The 18472-nt window shown below is 45.8% G+C and overlaps 5 protein-coding genes across 5 annotated transcripts; all 5 read left to right on the plus strand.

Moving 5' to 3' along the window:
* Window positions 1-1158: 1158 nt before the first annotated feature.
* Window positions 1159-2169, plus strand: HOO65_080166 (1-phosphatidylinositol phosphodiesterase; the record flags this gene model as incomplete). The annotated part of the gene is made up of 2 exons (XM_071004348.1): window positions 1159-1733; window positions 1812-2169. 2 exons carry the CDS (start codon window positions 1159-1161, stop codon window positions 2167-2169), a joined length of 933 nt encoding a protein of 310 aa, XP_070856396.1.
* Window positions 2170-4940: 2771 nt separating this feature from the next.
* HOO65_080167 (1-phosphatidylinositol phosphodiesterase) lies at window positions 4941-5954 on the plus strand (the record flags this gene model as incomplete). Its single annotated transcript, XM_071001488.1, has 1 exon — window positions 4941-5954. One exon carries the CDS (start codon window positions 4941-4943, stop codon window positions 5952-5954), a length of 1014 nt encoding a protein of 337 aa, XP_070856397.1.
* Window positions 5955-10470: 4516 nt separating this feature from the next.
* HOO65_080168 (1-phosphatidylinositol phosphodiesterase) lies at window positions 10471-11493 on the plus strand (the record flags this gene model as incomplete). The annotated part of the gene is made up of 1 exon (XM_071001489.1): window positions 10471-11493. One exon carries the CDS (start codon window positions 10471-10473, stop codon window positions 11491-11493), a length of 1023 nt encoding a protein of 340 aa, XP_070856398.1.
* Window positions 11494-14971: 3478 nt separating this feature from the next.
* HOO65_080169 (1-phosphatidylinositol phosphodiesterase) lies at window positions 14972-15988 on the plus strand (the record flags this gene model as incomplete). Its single annotated transcript, XM_071001490.1, has 1 exon — window positions 14972-15988. One exon carries the CDS (start codon window positions 14972-14974, stop codon window positions 15986-15988), a length of 1017 nt encoding a protein of 338 aa, XP_070856399.1.
* Window positions 15989-17160: 1172 nt separating this feature from the next.
* On the plus strand, window positions 17161-18180 carry HOO65_080170 (1-phosphatidylinositol phosphodiesterase; the record flags this gene model as incomplete). Its single annotated transcript, XM_071001491.1, has 1 exon — window positions 17161-18180. One exon carries the CDS (start codon window positions 17161-17163, stop codon window positions 18178-18180), a length of 1020 nt encoding a protein of 339 aa, XP_070856400.1.
* Between the last annotated feature and the right edge of the window lie 292 nt (window positions 18181-18472).

Genomic DNA, 18472 nt, shown 5'->3' on the forward strand with positions numbered 1-18472 from the left:
ATCCTCATTTATGGATTTTCATCAATAGTGAAAAGGCCGTTATTTCCCGCGTGCTGCCATTACTAATCAAACAAACCATCTGACCATTTTCAAGGGTATGGAAGCAGGGCCCAGCTCAAACCCATCAAGTAGCATGATATACACTTGGGCCAGCTATAAGTCCTCTAGCCGGAGTGATACGACCTACCCAGGATCACATAAAAGGTACACCAAAGACCCGAGTCATGGGGAATATTGACGAGACATTAATTCTAATCTAAATATGCGGCCATCTAGAATAGAGACAAGCCGCGATGTTTTGACCTTTAGACTTTGTAGCAGCATTTCTGCTGTTTGTGCTTGCCTGGCCCATGTGTCTGATTCTGCATTGGCTAGAGCGGAGAGAAGAGGGGGTGAAAGAGGGTAAGGGCGAGGCCGGCTGGTGGGATGGCAGGTCGGTATACTCTATAGTAAAAGCCTACGCGTAGTGTAGCATGCACAGAAGAGAGCAGCTTTCGTTGTCATTAGCGTCTATACCAAAAGGACAGGATCAAACGAAACAGGGGGACAATGATACTAGGCCTAGGTAGGGCTTCTCCGTCAACAAGATACCTTACCAAGGCGGCGATACGTATTTCACAATTACCAGCACCTATACACAGCTTGATGTAGCTTATTGCGTCTACCAGCGTTTCGGCTCTCATCGAAGTAAAATCGCAAATATGGATGGTCCAGGCTTCGCATGAGAAGACTACTGAAATTGCCTTTCGACGAGAAAAATTGGCGAGACACTCTATACACCAACTACACATCTATCTATGCTTTAGGTTCCTGTGGGTAACGAAAAGTCTAGCTGCATAGCTATAGCACACCTACGAAAAGCACTGCGTTTCAGGAGGTGTCTATAGGCTGGCCGTAGCTTAGCTGAAGAGCACCGTTAAGAAGTTACCGCGGGCTATCATTGTGGCCGCCGGACTCTAGATACTAGCGATGTGAGCGTGCTACAGTCTGCTCACCGTCTATCTACTAATACAACATCATTCCCGCCTCCTAAAACTTCCCGTCCTCTTTATCTAGATGCAGTCACCTTCACTGAAACCCCCTTCACTTGCCCTCTTCCATTTCCTACCGATCTACGCGGCTATTTGATATAACCATTTGTTGGGCTCAGTTGGCACTATGCACTTCTCCCTCCTCGTCGCACTATCCTTTCTGGCATTCAGTCATGCTGGCACTTACAAAAATATCGATGACTTGTGGTCCTTTGATCTCAACGCTGAGCAAAACGCCGACTGGATGGGCACCATCACTGACAATACCCTTCTCTCTAGCTTGTCCATTCCTGGCACTCACAATTCCATGACAGACAAATTAGAAAATATCTTGATGAAAACCCAGAATGTACCTCTGGCCCAGCAACTTACCGGCGGTATCAGATACATCGACATTACCTGCAGATATCGCAACTATATTATCGAAGTCTATCATGGACTTACTGACACTGGCTACAGTCTCGGCAATGTCATAGATACGTTGATTGACTTTCTCGATCAACACCCTCGTGAAACTATTATTCTACGCATCCAGAGGGGAGGCATATTCGACAGTCCCGAAACCTTCCTCAAAACTATCAAAACATACTTCATCTCTGGCCCTATCGTTGACGATCGCATTATCCAGCATATCTACTGGGGAGGCCCTGGTGACGTTACAGCCCCTACTCTTCGAGAGGCTCGGGGCAAGATCGTTATTCTGTAGGGCTTCAAGACAAACCCCTCCGGTCTTTATGGTATTCCCTGGAATTCGAAATCCGTCTCTAGTTACAACCACAGGTTTGCTCCTGGTACCTTTTTCTTGCCCTCGAAATGGGCTGGCGTCAAATCAATAATAAATCAGAGCCCGCCAAAAGACTCTCATAAGCTACGCATCACCCATACTACGGCCAGTTTTGGCGCCGGTCCCATTAATATTGCTGCTAGACCAAGTCCGAGTTCTGGAATGAACAAATTTCTCGGCGAATACCTAATGAACGACGAGGGCAATTGTTTTGGGATTGTGGTCATGGACTTCCCTGGCAACTTGCTTGTTCAGCAGATCTTGAAGCTTAATGACAAGCATCGAGTTCCCAATCTTCCAGAAAGTATCGACACTGACACCGTCAGTGTCGATGACCCTGTTCATGGCGCTTAGACGGCGATATGGTTATAAAGAAACATGGGATGGGATAAATGAGCCTAAAACCCCCAAAGTCAGTCAATGCCACAGGGTGACAAGTCTCAATGATGTCATTGTGAAGGGATGGCGGCAGGATAGATAGGAAGTGAAAATTAAATTTACAAGAAAACAGTAAAATAAATACTTCCAATGTCCACACATATAGGTTTGTGGTCTAGGTCGAAAGCCCTCATATACTCCCTAAGCTGGTTATAAAACGATAAGCGAACGTTGCTCTGTAGTGAGAGAATCCATAATTTGCATTCCATTCCCAGGCTACTTCCGCAAAGCCAGCAATCGGTTAGCTGCCGCTAGCAACTTGCCATCCACTACTACCTTCACGCCTAAGGTCTAGTGCCTGTCCATATATCTTGTTATCCCTCCTACGGCTGCTCCTTCAACACCGCATTACATACAAGCCATATACGAGCCAAACGAGCGTCAAAGATAGCACCTTGTTTCTTTAGCGATAGCCTACTGGGGATAGAGATCATATGCTAGAACGCCCAATAAACGATCTCTCTTATTGACAGCCTTGATGAGTGAATGCCTTTTACATGAGTTGTTCCTTGGTTGGCTGGCCTTTGGCTCAGACATTCATTGGTGAGACTTTTGTGGCGAGTTAGGATAGCAATCACGTTTTGGCCTGGCAATCGGCCAATTGTAGGCCAATGTCGAATAGACACGTACTACCAAGTGACTAGAAGCACACTCGACTTGAGATGTATGCTCCCTTAACCAAAGTCGCCCATGTATTTTGAAGAAACTCAAGGTCGAGTCCTTCACCAAAGGCCCCCAAAGGAAGTACCATAGACCAGGGAACTCATAGCATCTCTTACAATTTCCTGCTTGGCGCCAATGTTGCGTATAGCGTAGAAGTTGAACAAGCCAGTTGCCATTGGCATCCATCTAGTAATTCGTCCTTACGCAACAGTTTCCTATAATTACCCAGCGATATCTCGCACAGTCTACTCCATTCTAGTTTTCTTCTAATACATGCCGACGTGCAGGCAAGAACACATAACTGTAAGCCCAAGTATAAATCCCTCATATTCAAAATCCTCAGCACAAAGAGGAGAGTTCAATCAACACCAGCAATTTCACGACAACACTCCACACTCTCTATTACCTTAAGGGTTTCTGAGTGGCAACTAACCCTAGAAAGTTGTTAGCCATAAAAGATGTGAGTATTAGCGCGGAAGGAGGAATAGAGTGTGCATTTGAAACGCTACACAGCAGGGTCCACTCTTTAGTCTTGGCGCTTTGTTCTTCTGCGAGGGTTCATGAAAATCTCCTTCGTATAATTTACCTTAAAACGTATAGTCAAGTGCAACGCTTGATAAGCGCTACTAGCACTAACAAAGAGAACGCAGATGGTCCTGCATGGGAATACGGAACTCTTACTAAAAGCTACATTAATTCCAAGAAAAGACAAGGATCGTGTCATGAGTGATGACCTTTCAGTGAAATCTACCCGTAATAGCATGAGTTTTAAAAATGCTTCTGTTAGCTGTGCTTAGATTCTCAGGCCTCATGTCTAGGAAATATAGCGCCTTTTGTGGCAATGTAATTGTACGCACTTCATTGACCCATGCAGCCGTTTCTCCAAAGTCTTTATAGGAGTGCTTATTTACTGTTATGTGCCTCGCTTCGTCATTATTCATCGGTAGTGGTATATCACATGTACGTACTTGTATTGAATAGCTCTAATGTACTAGAGACCCTTGCTATCGGCTCGAAGCTTCATCTGCAAGCATCAGAAACATGCTGTGAAGAAATGGGGTTCTTCAACAGTGTTCTGGAGAGGGCCTGTCCCGCCCTCATCATCGAACGTTTCATCAAGCTGCTAGAGAGATTTCTCCGGATATCTCTGCCCCCCCCGGCAGAACGAAATGCAAAATAGTTGTTTTGATTTTCGCAAGACTAATCCTTGACGTAGCTGTAAGGTACGTAATGCGCCCAGGACAACATCACATGAATAAGGCACGAAGTGTTGCTTGATCTAGCTCAAGAATGTATTCCCGCCGTGGTTGTGGGTTGATAGTAATCTTGCTTGAGCTTCTTCGGCAACGCCTAAGCTCGCTTTAGGCCCAAGAACTAGAGTATAGTGAGTGACTGCGGCAACATTTTAACACGCTACAGACCAGAAAGTATACGCGATGAGGCCAAGACTGGATCAGATCTTCCTTTTCTGAAGGCCTGGCTGCGAGTAGGTATGCAATAGCTAACAAAAGAGCTTGTTTAACGGCGTCTCAATGCCTGTGTTTACCCTTCACCTTAGACGCAGTTAATGTCACGACTATGAATGACCATAGCCTCCAGTCTAATACCTGGCACTTTGAAGTGTCCTGCATGAAAAAGCCGTAGTGAGAAGCATGCTGTATTATTCGTATCTCTGATGTTTAGAGCCATCTAGCTATCACAGCGCCACTACCGCCCACAAAAGCTTAACAAGATGTTGGAGCCTCGTGGTATTGGCTCTCGCTTCCCCAATGAATACTTGCCGAAAGAATCGCCGACCACCTTTCACTATAACTACCGCTAGACTAGTTTTCAGCAAGGCAGGTCACCCAGTTTTTCCCCAAGGTCAGACTATTAATACTACACCAAGCCCGCTCTTCAAAACGCAACGGGGGTTTCTTGCCCATCAACCCTCTTTCAGTGATACTGCCGTCTCCCATACCCTTCAGACTTCTCGACCTGCCTGAAAATTTGATACACACCTTTGGTGCCATCCTCTTGTCATTATGCGCTTTCATCTTTTTGCCATTATGGGCTTTTTGGCCTTTGGTCATGCTGGGATATACAACAAGATCAATGATAATTGGTCTTTTGACGTCTACACAGGTCTAAATACCGACTGGATGGCCCCCATTGCCGACAATACCCCCCTATCGAGTCTTTCTATCCCTGGCAGCCATAACTCCATGACATACAACATCCGCAACAGCCTTTTCCAGACCCAAATTGCACCTTTGATCCAGCAACTTAATGGCGGTATCAGATACATCGATATTACCTGCAGATATAACAAACGTGATATCCTAGCTTACCATGGAATTTATGAGACTGGCTACACTCTTGGGTACGTATTAGAGACGTTGTTTGACTTCTTAGATGCAAACCCTCGCGAAACTATCGTTCTCCGCATCCAGAGGGGCGGGATCCTTGATCGTTCCAATGAATTTATTAAATTCTTTGAAAAGTACTTTGATACTAGCTCTGGCTTTGACGGTCGCGTCGCCGATCGTATCTACTCCAAGGGTACCGATGGTATTACTATGATACCCACTCTTGGTGAGCTTCGAGGCAAGGTTTTCATCCTGCAGGACTTCGAGACCAGTATTCCCGGCCGTTATGGGCTTCCCTGGAACAAAGATGCTGTGACCAGCTATAACCACAAGTTTTCTGTCGGTGGGCTGTTTATAAAATCGATATGGGCTAGCATCAAATCTCACCTCAGCAAGGCTCCCTCTGCCGGCTGCAAGAAGCTGCGTATCACCCACACTACGGCCAGTGTTGGAGTCAGTCCTATTAGTCTTGCAGCCAGAAGTCACCCTGGTATGGGAATGAACAAGTATCTTGGCCAACACCTCCTGCTTAAAGAGGGCGGTTGTTTTGGCATTGTTGTCATGGACTTTCCTGGCATGTTTCTTGTCCAGGGGATTATAAATCTTAACGACAAGTATCTGGCTCCTAGGTTCCCAGATCTCCCCACTGATAATACTGCCACATTTGAAGATGACGTCCGAAGCGCTTAAAGAATGACCTGGCTGTAAAGAAATAGATAGTGTCGGAACAATCTACTGAATTCAGATTTCATCACTTTAGGAGTCACTCGTGATCCTGTACAACCGCACGTGGAACCGTGCTGGTATACAGATTGATCGTTATGGTGAAGCTTGCTTTTTCTATTCTTTCTCTAAGGTGTTAAGTTCTTCCATCATGGACAACTAAGCTGAAGTATTCAGGCTCAGGTTTACCCAGGGTTAACCCGACCGAAGGCAAATTCCCCACAATACCCATCCTCCATGTAGTTCATCCAACATTTCATCCAACAGATAGCATATTAAAGTAATCTAAAGTCCTTGAAAATTCTAATTATGTTGTAGAACCGTAACCATGAGCGCTGCCACTGGGAAGAGGAGTTGGCAGGTGAAAATAAACCAGGATATTGGAGAGAGCGAGAGACAGAAAGCAATCCATCATAGTTTCTAAAGTTAACATCTAACACATCATTCATATCCATGTTTCGGCAATGAATACGCAGTTACGAGAGTAGGTTTGTAATCGATCTGGACGGGACCTGACTGGCTGACTGTAAAAGGATATTACAAAAGTCGGCTCGTATTCCAATTACAATTCAGCCGTAGTTTGTAATCCATCCCCTCGTTTGATACTGCATTTGCTTTCGCAAAGTCGGAAGTTAGTTAGCTTGGACCAACATTTGGCCACTTGCAATTGGATTATTTACACCGAAGCATCCAGCAAACAGTCATTCTTATCCAAAATGGGCTCCTCTATGCCCTTTAGGCCGCCTGTCAAGAAGCATTACCGCGAAGTAACACAATTAAACCCATGTAGAATGAAGATATACGACTAGATGGCCGCACATACATTCAGCATAAAATATATATGCTCCAAGTCCAACGCCTTCGTCTGTAGTACAATAAAGAAGATTGCGGATTAGGAAACTGGCAACAATTGCTGCTTTATAGTAGATATAGTGTCGACAACGCAGGAAATAGGGGAGACAGGCTTGACAAGATGTACATGCCAACTCTATGAGATTAACTCTACTCGAAAAAGTGGCTCTAGTCAAGCTCATTCTTGACCTAGCTTGGCGAGGATCCCCCCCCCCCCCCCCCGGCTTAGTGGTTTTGAAGAACGAGCCAACCTCTTCCTCTCAGAACACGACGCGGGACGTGTTGGGCAGCACTGGGCTTCACACTTCATCCAGCGACAGCCAGAGCTCAAGACTCGTTTCAATCATACAAACGACTGGCGCCTCATGATGCTCAAGCAGTTTTGTTGAAGCATGAGAACAACTTATAAGCTCCAACGCCGGCCGGCTCTCTTCCCAAAGAGACCAACACTTGTCTCTTTGATGCCACACAATCCGACACAGGCCCTCTCACAGTCTGCCTATGTCAAGGACTTAATTTTCTATCATCAGGGAAGCTTCGCCACTCCATTTATGATGCTATCGGCCAATTGGCAAAGGGGACACGGGCAATATGCATGAGGTAGTGCTTTTACAAAAGGAGAACAAGTCACCATGAGTTGCAAGTGAGACACTCACCAAATACTAGAGTCAAAAAGACATATATACAGCAAGGATGAGCCCTTACTGTAGGGGATGCGAAGGATATTCTAGCTCAAAACGATGTTGATCGGCAGGCGGCTCACGAAATGCCACAAAATGGTGGACTACGGCGGGCATTCAGCACTGTAGCAATTGTATGAAGACAGGCCATAATGCTTGAAGCTATTTAAAAGATGTAGAATCATCTAGCAAAGATAACCGTAGTTATTTCAAATAGTTTTTGGTTGTTATTACATCGCAATGGAATAATGAATGCGAGGGGTACCGTGACGTGTCCCGTTCACTTGTAAGCTACGCCGGTTGTTTTCAGTATCCGAGTTTCTACTAAGTTTCGTGTTTGGAGGTTAGATCCTGTTTATATACAATACATCATTGCGGCGAAGATTCGAACATACAGCCTTGGCTCTATTACCGCTGAGTCTATGCCTCGAAGATGGTGGCTACTTTTAGAGAATTCCTATTCGCACCTTGAAAATTTGAGGCCCCACACACTAAGCTAAGTAATTGAACCAATCACATAGCCGATTTGGCAACAATCCAGCCAATCAGATAGTCATGGCCAGTACGTCAGGCGTAGGCAGGCTGGCTTATCAAGAATATCAGAAACTACGGCCAACGAACTACGCCTCCGACAGAGTCAGCACATCGTGAGCTGAAAAGCTATTTGGTCAGAGGTCCTGGTGACTTGAAGAAGGGTTTTGATATTATTCAAGAGTTTTCACAAAATAAGCAAAAGAAATGTATTCGACGAAGTCACATAGCAAATTAGCTTGGCAGTATATTCTTCCAGAGGGCCAAATAAGAATTTTATTTATTGCAAAGACAAGGAATGTATGGTGGTAGGTGTGATGGACTGCTTTGTTGTGAACTGTACCCTATGTAATCGTGTAGATTATACGGATGCTTGCGAGTTGTGCTTGGACTCACAGATCTCAAGTGCAGGGACTGTATTTCCGTTTTTGGTAGCATTATTTATTATACATATGCCTTTTCAATACCCCAACAGCCCTGCCCCTCTGCGAGCTGTGTGGGCTGGGCAAAGTGGCTGTTTTGGCTGCAATGTGCCCTTTCCTTTGGCATTATTCATGCGTAGGGAGTGATAGATCAGAAGCATCTGTTTGGGCGTAATGAGAAATAAAGACTTCTAGACCCCAGCTAAAGCATCGAACCATCGAAATAGCCGAGTGCCTCATTTGGAATAGGATTAGTGCGCGTACTGCCCCTGGCCTTTTGAGAGCAGACTATGATATAAAAAAATGGAAGCAAGGAAAAAACAAAGCTGATATAGCCATGCCCCAATTTAAGGTGACAGAAAATGGCGGTGGTAACGCTGACTGGCTATCTTTTAAGCAGTTATTGATTTAAATTTACCCGCTTTCGAGACGGAGCTGGTGCCATTATTGGTCTTGTCCCAGGTGCCGTCTTCATTTAGGAGAGACTGGCTATGTTCATGTTTCGTCATTGGACAATGAGACACATTCTAGAATGTCCAAACAAAGCCACTAAAGCAGACAGGCTGGGGGTGAAAAGGGAAAGGATTGCCAGCTCCTCAAGTTTCAGAGGACTACAACAGTGCCATCATCATTCAACTTCCTTTCCGTGTCTTTCCCCCTGTTCAGCCTAGCGAATCCTAGTACAAACATGGGCAAGCCGATGAAGAAATGTGTTTCTTTGAGAATGTTTCGGGAAGGACCTGCCCCAGGATTCTGTCTGTCTAAGCTTGTACCAGGCCGCTACAGGGACCTCTTGAAAGACCGTTATTTTCATGCAGAAATACCGTGAAGTAGAGAAAGGGTTGTTCCTTCCTACGTATTGGCAGGTCAAGGGACTGCTACGCCATTGTCGATGACATGGAAGTACGGGCGCCTTAGAACTATGAAGAGGAGCAATAGCACATTGCACTAAGGGATGGGAAAGAGCACATATATCGGGCCTAAATGGTTGTGGGGTGCCGTACAAGATCATACTTACACTGCATCTTTGTGGACTAGCAGTAATCGGACCTAAACTTCGTCGTCAATGTCTGCGCAAACGAGACTGACGTCATCCCGACCCGTAGTGCCTGGGAATGCAATTTTATGCCTTGGTCTAGAATGGCCCGTGTGTCTGCTTTAGTGGGGCTGCGGATTTGCGCCGTGTCTAGGTGAGTGTAAGGATTGCTATGTCTCTTTTTGCAAACTCCTTTATACACAAGAAGACAAGAAGAGTCTTATTAGCTCGCCTTAATAGCTGTTATTAAGAAATGACTTTGTGGGTAAAATTCTAATGTGCATATACCTATGATTTGCCGACAAGAGGTACGCTTCGCGTACTGTGTAACTGACGGCTAGAGTTGTTTATGTAGTGCTGGCGCCGTTCTCAACGCCTGTCCGTGTACAAAGCAAAAGACAAGGCAGTGTAGCCAGCAAAGATACTGGGAGTAGGCGCCTCTTTTGTGAAAATAGGCTATGCAAAGACGGCTATAGGCTTTGCCCACTACTCCACACATGGGCCTGTATATCACGACTATATATGGTCATGGCTTCCGGCCTGATAGGGGGCTTAGAAATGCACTGGCCAAAGGGGCAATGGCAAGTAAACACAAGCTGTAGTATTCGCATCTCTATCCCTAGGCGCCAATACCATGTCCTTATCCATTCAAAGCAAACTCAAGAAGACATTAGAGCTTCTTGGCACTGGCTCTAGCTTATCTGGCGGAGACCTGTCGAACTGATTACTGATATGTCATCCTGGCCGTTGGCACACTTTGGATATCAGTGAGACGGCCCGCCAAAGCACGTCTAGAACAACTATTAATATTGCATCATGCCCACTATTTGAAGGGTCTGCATCCTAGGTTTCTCCACTACCCCACGACCGCACCACTCGTACTCTGGTCTCTTTCCTCCTCTTAAACCCTGCCAATCTATGTGGCTATTTAGTACATACTTCTAATTTCTTTGGTCGTCGATATGCGTTTCTCTCTTTTCGCCACCCTAGGCTTCCTGGCCTTTAGCCATGCAGGAGAGTACAATCAGATCAAGGACCATTGGTCTTTTGATGTCTCTGCCGGCGAAAACGCCGACTGGATGGACCCACTTCGTGATGATACCCTACTGTCAGATTTGGTCATCCCTGGCACTCACAATTCTATGACATACGACCTTGAAAGTAGTCTCTGGCAGAGCCAAAATATACCTCTGGAAAGGCAACTCGCTGGCGGCATCAGGTACATCGACATTACCTGCAGACATGACAAAAATGGTATTTTAGTGTACCATGGACTTTCCGATACTACCTACAGTCTCCCAATTGTCTTGGAAACGATATTTGATTTTCTGGGTGAACATGCTCGCGAGACCGTCATTCTCCGCATCCAAAGGGGGGGCATATTTGATGATTCCAAAATCTTCTTCCAGTACTTTGATCAATATTTCGTCCCTGGCTCTGATCTTGGCAACCGTGCCGTCGAGCGTGTCTACTCCAAGAAGAGTAGCATTCCTACGGTACCTACTCTTGGTGAGCTTCGCGGCAAGCTATACATCCTGCAGGACTTCGAGACGAGACCCGCCGGCCATTATGGACTCCCTTGGAACTCAAATACTGTGTCTAACTACAACTCTAAGATTGCTGCCGGCACTAAGTTTTTGGGCTCCAAATGGAAGGAGGTCAAATCTCATCTCAGCGAGGCTCCAGAGCCCAATAAACTGCGTATTACCCACACTACGGCTAGTTTCGGAGTCAGCCCCATTAATGTTGCAGCCAGGAATCATCCCAAAGACGGAATGAACAAGTATCTTGGCCGGTATCTTACAACTAAAGAGGGCAACTGTTTTGGGATTGTTGTCATGGACTTTCCTGGCCAGCATCTTGTAGCCCGTATTTTGGCTCTGAATGAAAAATATCGGGCTCCTAAGCCAGAAAGCCGTCCGTCTATTCTAGATGAGACAATCATTTTCGAAGATCCCGCCAGTGTCAAAGCCAACGGTGCGTAAATGCTGCTATGGTTGGGACAAAACAGATGACTGCAGAAAAAGCCTCCAAGTGATAGGACGGGTATGAACGACTCGGATACTGAAAGAAAGTGATCCAAGGAGACGCAAATGTACGATACATGAGAAGATACGGTAGAGGAACAAAGTTGCTAGAACTTTCAGTGTTACTATCGAGCCTAGTATTTATATTATTACAATAGTGACGAATGGGGAGTTGTGATTCTAGGTTTATAGAAAGTGTTCAAGGTGGCCGAGGGGTTGGTCAGGCTGACTATAAACCAATATGCTAAAGTCATCATTGATTTGGAAATCAATGGCCATTTGCACTCCCTATCTATCTGGGAGCTTTATTTGGCCCCATGAAGATGACTAGTAGTTAGCCCTTACTCCCAATTTGCCATCTGTGGCTGCCTACTCAGCAAGGTCCAGCTCCTCTGTCAGTCATGGTCTTCGTCGTTCTTCTCCGTCGTTCATTCTGAATAGCATACCACATATGTGGTATTAAGGTTAAATAGGCGCCAAGGAGGTATATTTTGGAAGTTGAGAAGCCGTCTGCCATGAATAAAGCGACAGGCTTGAGTCGATGAACATCATTATACATTGAAATGGCGAACAGACACTTATTCTAATCAAAAGCATTTAAAGGGAGCTACTTGTGAATAACTTGGTTGTTTATTATCTAGCATTTCGATAGCGTATTTGCCATTGGGTTACGTTATGAGCTTTTGCAGCAGTCATTCCATTTTTATGCTTGATAACGACCTGAATATTCTGGCGACTTGGCCAAAGGACTCACGCTCATCGGTCAAGGGAAAGACAACGAGACAGGGAACTTGCAACTGTTTGTACTATTTGGCACATGGAGTGTTAAGAGGATGGCAAGCCTATCAGCTGAGAATATCAGCTGCTATCGACGCCCATCTAGTAATTCAGCTGTTTGATAGCAAATAGTCGTCTAAGCACTAAGTCATAAATTGAAGGCGAGTCGGAGCTGCTTCCGTTGTGTTTTTCTATCAGTAACCTAAGTTAGGGTTACCAGGATTGCTGACCCTGATCTCGTTCGCCCAAACGTTAGGGTTAGTGCCAGACACAAAGGGTCTTCTTCCAAGGCCCTTGTGCTTGATCTAGAACATAGTGGTGATAGATATATAAACCGTCTGAGACACGCTCTTCAGACTAGACTTGGACAGATACAGAACAACTTAAATAATCACTGATTCCTTCTTCCTTTCTTTACAGGACATTATGTACGTCCTCCTAATATCTACTGTTATTTTCACATACCACTATCTATTGTCACGTACAAGGATGTGATGGGCTGGACGAGGCAATCCGTACACATTTACCCGGCTTTTGTTACTGTTGGTCTATCTTACTCTTCCATACCAGCGACACATTTCATCAATAATGAGTATATTGATGAATGTTGGTTTTTCTGACGAGCAGCCTCGAATACTATTGCATGCATTGCAAGTTAGCCTATTGTTTATATTCTATGCACTGTTTCACTAAGCAGCGAACTACAAGCACTTGCTTTACTTTACCAGACATAAAGGTAGACGGTTGTATTCAATGAGTGTGACTCGTGAAGTACGTATTTACATCACTGTCAGAATATTAAAAAAGCCCAGTGGCCCTAGCACCTTCAGCACAGTCTTCCGGTCCTAGTACACCAACTCAGTGCGCATGTAGAAACCGATACCATGTTGTTAATTTCACGGAGATATCACAAATGAGACCACCATCGGAATTAAGAGCTGCAGGCTGTCCCTGGCACATCCGCTTGCCCAAACTTTCTTATTTAAAGATTAATCCGTGTTTATATAGTTTAGGCGAGCGCGTGAGCCTTCAATATTTGTTCTAGAACTCATAGAGCCGACTGGTCCTGATTATCCCCTTTTAGCTGCCTGTTGAGTCTTTGGTACGCCCCGGTGGAAGGGCATCAGCACGACCAGAGCAAAGCGATGCAGACGGCCCTGCTTAGAGGCTTTTCTAATCCCAAGTGTGAACTGTAGTTAATCTAGAGGTATGAAGGTTGCCACAGTGGAAGATGTTCACAAGTTAGCAGGCTACCTCGTGATAACGTATCGCCGATGTTACAGCACGTTCCGTCATGATTCATGGGTAGAGAGAGCTCAGAAGCAGCAGCACCATAATCCGAAGACCAGCTAGTGTAATATGGACGGGAAGTGGGGGAGGGTGAAGGATGGCTAGAAAAGATGCGACTAGTATAGCCCTCCTATAAGTTGTGAAGCTGATAGGCGATAGCTAACTGGAAGCGATAACCGAATAAATGGCGTCTTTTCAGGGATCATGGGAGGACGTGCGAAGAAAGGGAATTCTAGAATCCTCAAATAAAGTCGCACATTGATTGGATTAGGAAACGAAGGGAGAGGGAGGATTTTGTCAGATCTCTGAGTGGGTTGGCGGTTTGTTGATGATAGTATTTGATCAGTGCGTCATACTCAACCTCTACCTCGCGATTTCCATTTAGGCAAGTTGACGAATTGCACACTGGACGTGCACGTGAACGAAAACACAGAGACCAGGCGTAAATACGTTTACATTTGGCGCTAGATCGTATCCCCGATGTATTCATCTGCGCTAATACTAACGGGACATGAGCTTCTTCGGCGACGCCCGGAGCATGACTTAAGGTCTTCATAGTAACCATGACATGACAGCAAGCATCCGAAACATTAGGAAACCTTGCCAATGTTTGTCTAATTTTTGATTGAAGAACGGATTTCAACAGATTTATATATCCATCACTACAGTGTCTAGGCCAAACACATGGCCTTGGAAAGGGCCCGTTATGTCCGATGCTAACCCTAACGTCTGGCCGAACTTGGTGAGAGTCAGCAATCCTGGTAACCCCGACTGAGGTTACTGACAGCCAAGATAGCAGTTGTCCTTCATGAAAAAACAGCACACAAAGGTATGTCCTAACTTTGAGTAAGGGCCAACTGATGTATGCGTCCAGCACTCCGCGTTAATGCCGTCAATTGGTCTTGCGTTAACCTGGCGAATAATGTGACTAAACCCCGCTAGACATACAGCCTAGAAGTGCACCGGAGAAAACAGAGGCTCTGAATACACACTCTGCTATTCGTATCTCCGGCTTTGAGGGCCCTTTAGCTATTGGAATGTTAGGCTTTTTTCCATCTCTACTCCTGAGAAACTCGGGGATGTGAAGGCTTTGTTGAGCTAGCCTTAGCTTGATGGGTGGATGGTTGTGTTTTAGGCCACGGGTTTATGATGATGGCTATCTCTCGCTTTGGGACGCGCGAGGAAAGGCTCTTCAATTCTGGTTTGGACCTAGGTATTAATACGACATTAGGCCGACTCCTCAATATTCAAAACGCCTTTCCTCCTCCATCAACCCGCTGTCACTGATACTTTCTCATCCTCCGCTCCTTAGCTGCTGCCGATCTATGTGCCTGGCCGATATAGCTTCTCGATTGGCTTCGTTTTCAATATGCGCTGTTCTCTATTGACGGCATTGGCCTGTCTGGCTGTTAGTCACGCAGGCGAGTACAATGATATCATTGATCCTTGGTCTTTTGATGTTGGCGAGGGCAAATATACGGACTGGATGGGCGCCATCGCTGATGACACCCTTCTCTCGAGTTTGTCCATTCCTGGTACTCACGACTCTATGGCATACCACATTGGTAACAGTTTTATGCAGACCCAAAATTCTTATTTGGCCCAACAACTTACTGGCGGTATCAGGTACATTGACATTACCTGCAGATATCAAGATTCCTCCATCCAAGTGTACTATGGACCCTATGACACTGGCCACCCCCTCTCGACAGTCTTGGAGGAGATTTTTGACTTCCTGGATCAACACCCTCGCGAGACCGTCGTTCTCCGCATAAGGCACAATATATTGGTTACTTCCACAAAATTCTTCGAAGCCTTCGATAAAAACTTTATCTCTGGCTCTCATGTTGGTGATCGTGCCATCGAGCATATCTACACGACCGATTCTGGTGTAATTGCTATGGCGCCCACTCTTGGTGAGCTTCGCGGCAAGGTTTTAATACTAGAGGATTTCGAGACTGAAGATCCTGGCTGCTACGGGCTCCCCTGGAACAAAGATACTGTGACCAGCTATAGCCGCAGGTTTGCTACTGGCGGAATGTTCTTAGAGGCGAAATGGAAGGTCATTAAATTCTATCTCAGCCAGGATCCCTCTCCAGACTCTAATATACTGCGCATCACGCACACTACTGCCAATTTCGGCGTCATTCCCATTGACATTGCTGCTAGGAATAGTCCTAGCACTGGAATGAATGGGTATCTCGGTCAATACCTCCAAGAACCCGAAGCTAAATGTTTTGGTATAATTGTCATGGACTTCCCTGGCAAGCAGCTTGTCCAAAACATCCTGGCTCTTAATGACAAGTATCTGGCTCCCAAGGCCGACAGTCTCCCGTCTGATAACACTAATACAGAACCTGTTGAAGCCAGTCGCTCCAATGCTTAAAAGCCGCTGTAGCTTGAAAAAAGCCAATGTAACCAAACTGCGAACGTAATTTACCAGCGAGCGGAACACCTCCTAGCACCCCTCGCATTCATTATTCCATTGCGATTTAATAACAACAAAATCCTATTTAAAATAACTACAATTGAATTTACCACATGATTAGATGAGCCAAGGAGGAGAGAGCTTTCCCACATCCCCGAGTAGGCTGGCGGCGTGTTGAGGGTATTTCATCGGTGCCGTCGTACTCAGCGTCCATCCCGTTGCTTGCATATTGGCAAACTAATTACAGTCACACTAGCCGCGCAGATGAAAGAAGAAGAGAGACCAGGCGTAAGCTCGTCTACATTCAGAGCAGAATCATATCCCTGCTGTATCCCTCTGCGGCTATGGGCTCCTTCGGCGACTCCTAGAGCATGACACAAGGCCTTCATATCAACCAGGTTGAGGTAACATGAAAATGGGAGCAAGCATCCCAACTACGAGAAAGCTTTGCCAAAGATTGCTGATGCTCATGTGCCAGTTTTCGCCAGATGGCAGAATAGAATTCTGCTGTGTCAGAATAAATGCTAATATCTCGATGCTGCTTTCTGTAACCCTTCCTATAAGCATAGAAAAGTCAGTGTGCGAAGCTGTGACCTGACTTTGGGTGAGGGCCAACTGATGCGTGCATCTAGCACTTGAGGTTGGTGCCATCGATTGGTCTAGCTTGAACTTGGCTGGTCATGTCACTAAAGCCTGCTAGGCATAGGTCTAGAAGCGCACCGGAGAAAACAGAGGCACTAGATGGACGCTCCGTTATTCATATCCCCGACTTTCAGGGCCCTCTAGTTATTGCAATGTGAGGCTCTTTTCCATGCCCACTGCCGAGAAACTCGGCAGAATTTGAGGCCTTGGTTGAGTTGGCCCCAGCTTGACGGATGAAGCGTTCTCTCTTAGATGACGGGTTTGCTATAATAGCCATCGCTTGTTTCGGGATGTGGGAGAGGGACGACTCTTAAAGTCTAGTCTAGGCCTATGTATTAATGCGACATGAGGCCGACTCTTCACGTTTCAAAACGCCTTTCCCCCTCCATCAACCCGCTGCCAGTGATACTTTATCATCTCCCACTCCTTAGTTGCTGCCGATCTATGTGCCTGGCCGAAATAGCTTTTTGATTAGCTTTGTTTTCAATATGCGCTTTTCTCTCTTCACGACACTGGCCTGTCTGGCCGTCAGTCACGCAGCCGAGTACCATGGTATCATTGATCCTTGGTCTTTTGATGTCGACGAGGGCAAATTTACAGACTGGATGGGCGCTATCGATGATGACACCCGTCTTTCGAGTTTGTCCATTCCTGGTACTCACGACTCTATGGCATACCACATTCGTAACAGTTGGGTGCAGACCCAAATTGCTTTTTTGGCCAAACAACTTACTGGTGGTATCAGGTACATCGACATTACCTGCAGATATCAAGATTCCTCCATCCAAGTGTACCATGGACCCCATGAAACTGGCCATAGTCTCTCGGCAGTCTTGGAGGAGATTTTTGACTTCCTGGATCAACACCCTCGCGAGGCCGTCATTCTCCGCATCCAAAGGGGCGGCATATTTGTTGATTCCAAAACGTTCCTCGAAACCTTTGATGACGTTTTTGTTTCTGGCTCTTATGTTGGTGATCGTGCCATCGAGCGTATCTACACTGCCGATGATGATGTAATTTCTGTGGCGCCTACTCTTGGTCAACTTCGCGGCAAGGTTTTAATCCTAGAGGACTTTGAGACTGAACGTCCTGGCCGTTACGGGCTCCCCTGGAACAAAGATACTGTGACCAACTATAACTACAAGTTTTCTCTTGGTGGGCTATTCTTGGAGTCTAAATGGAACAGCGTTAAATCCCATCTCAGCCAGGATCCCTCTCCAGACTCTAATATCCTGCGCATCACGCACACTACCGCCAGTTTCGGCGCCAGGCCCATCAACATTGCTGCTCGGAATAGTCCTAGCACTGGAATGAATGGGTTTCTTGGTCAATACCTCAAGAACAGCGAATCCAAATGTTTTGGTATTATTGTCATGGACTTCCCTGGCAAGCATCTTGTCCAAAATATCCTGGCTCATAATAACAAGTATCGGGCTCCCGACTCTGCCCGTCTTCCGTCAGATGACACTGATACAGTGCCTGTTGAAGCTAGTTACTCCAATGCTTAAAAGCCACTGTAGCTTGAAAAGGTTACTCTAGCCAAAGTGCTACTGCTAGTTTTGAAACATTTATCCTGTCAGCCTAAAGCTTCTGCTCATAGTTTGAAAGGAACAGTGCTATCTTTAGGAGCCAAAACAGTCATTGTATTTTGGTATATAGAGTATCAACGGAGCAGTGGTTCCGATCATACCGCCTACTTGGAAATAAATATACTAGTTTAGTTGTTGGCGGAGAACAGGCACTGAATTTGCACACTGACGGATGTTTCAACTTTGATTTGGGTATGCTGTAGACGCTTCT

This window comes from Ceratocystis lukuohia (genome assembly GCF_044167205.1).
Source record: "Ceratocystis lukuohia strain C4212 chromosome Unknown Supercontig8_pilon, whole genome shotgun sequence".
NCBI classification, from domain to species: Eukaryota; Fungi; Ascomycota; class Sordariomycetes; order Microascales; family Ceratocystidaceae; genus Ceratocystis; species Ceratocystis lukuohia.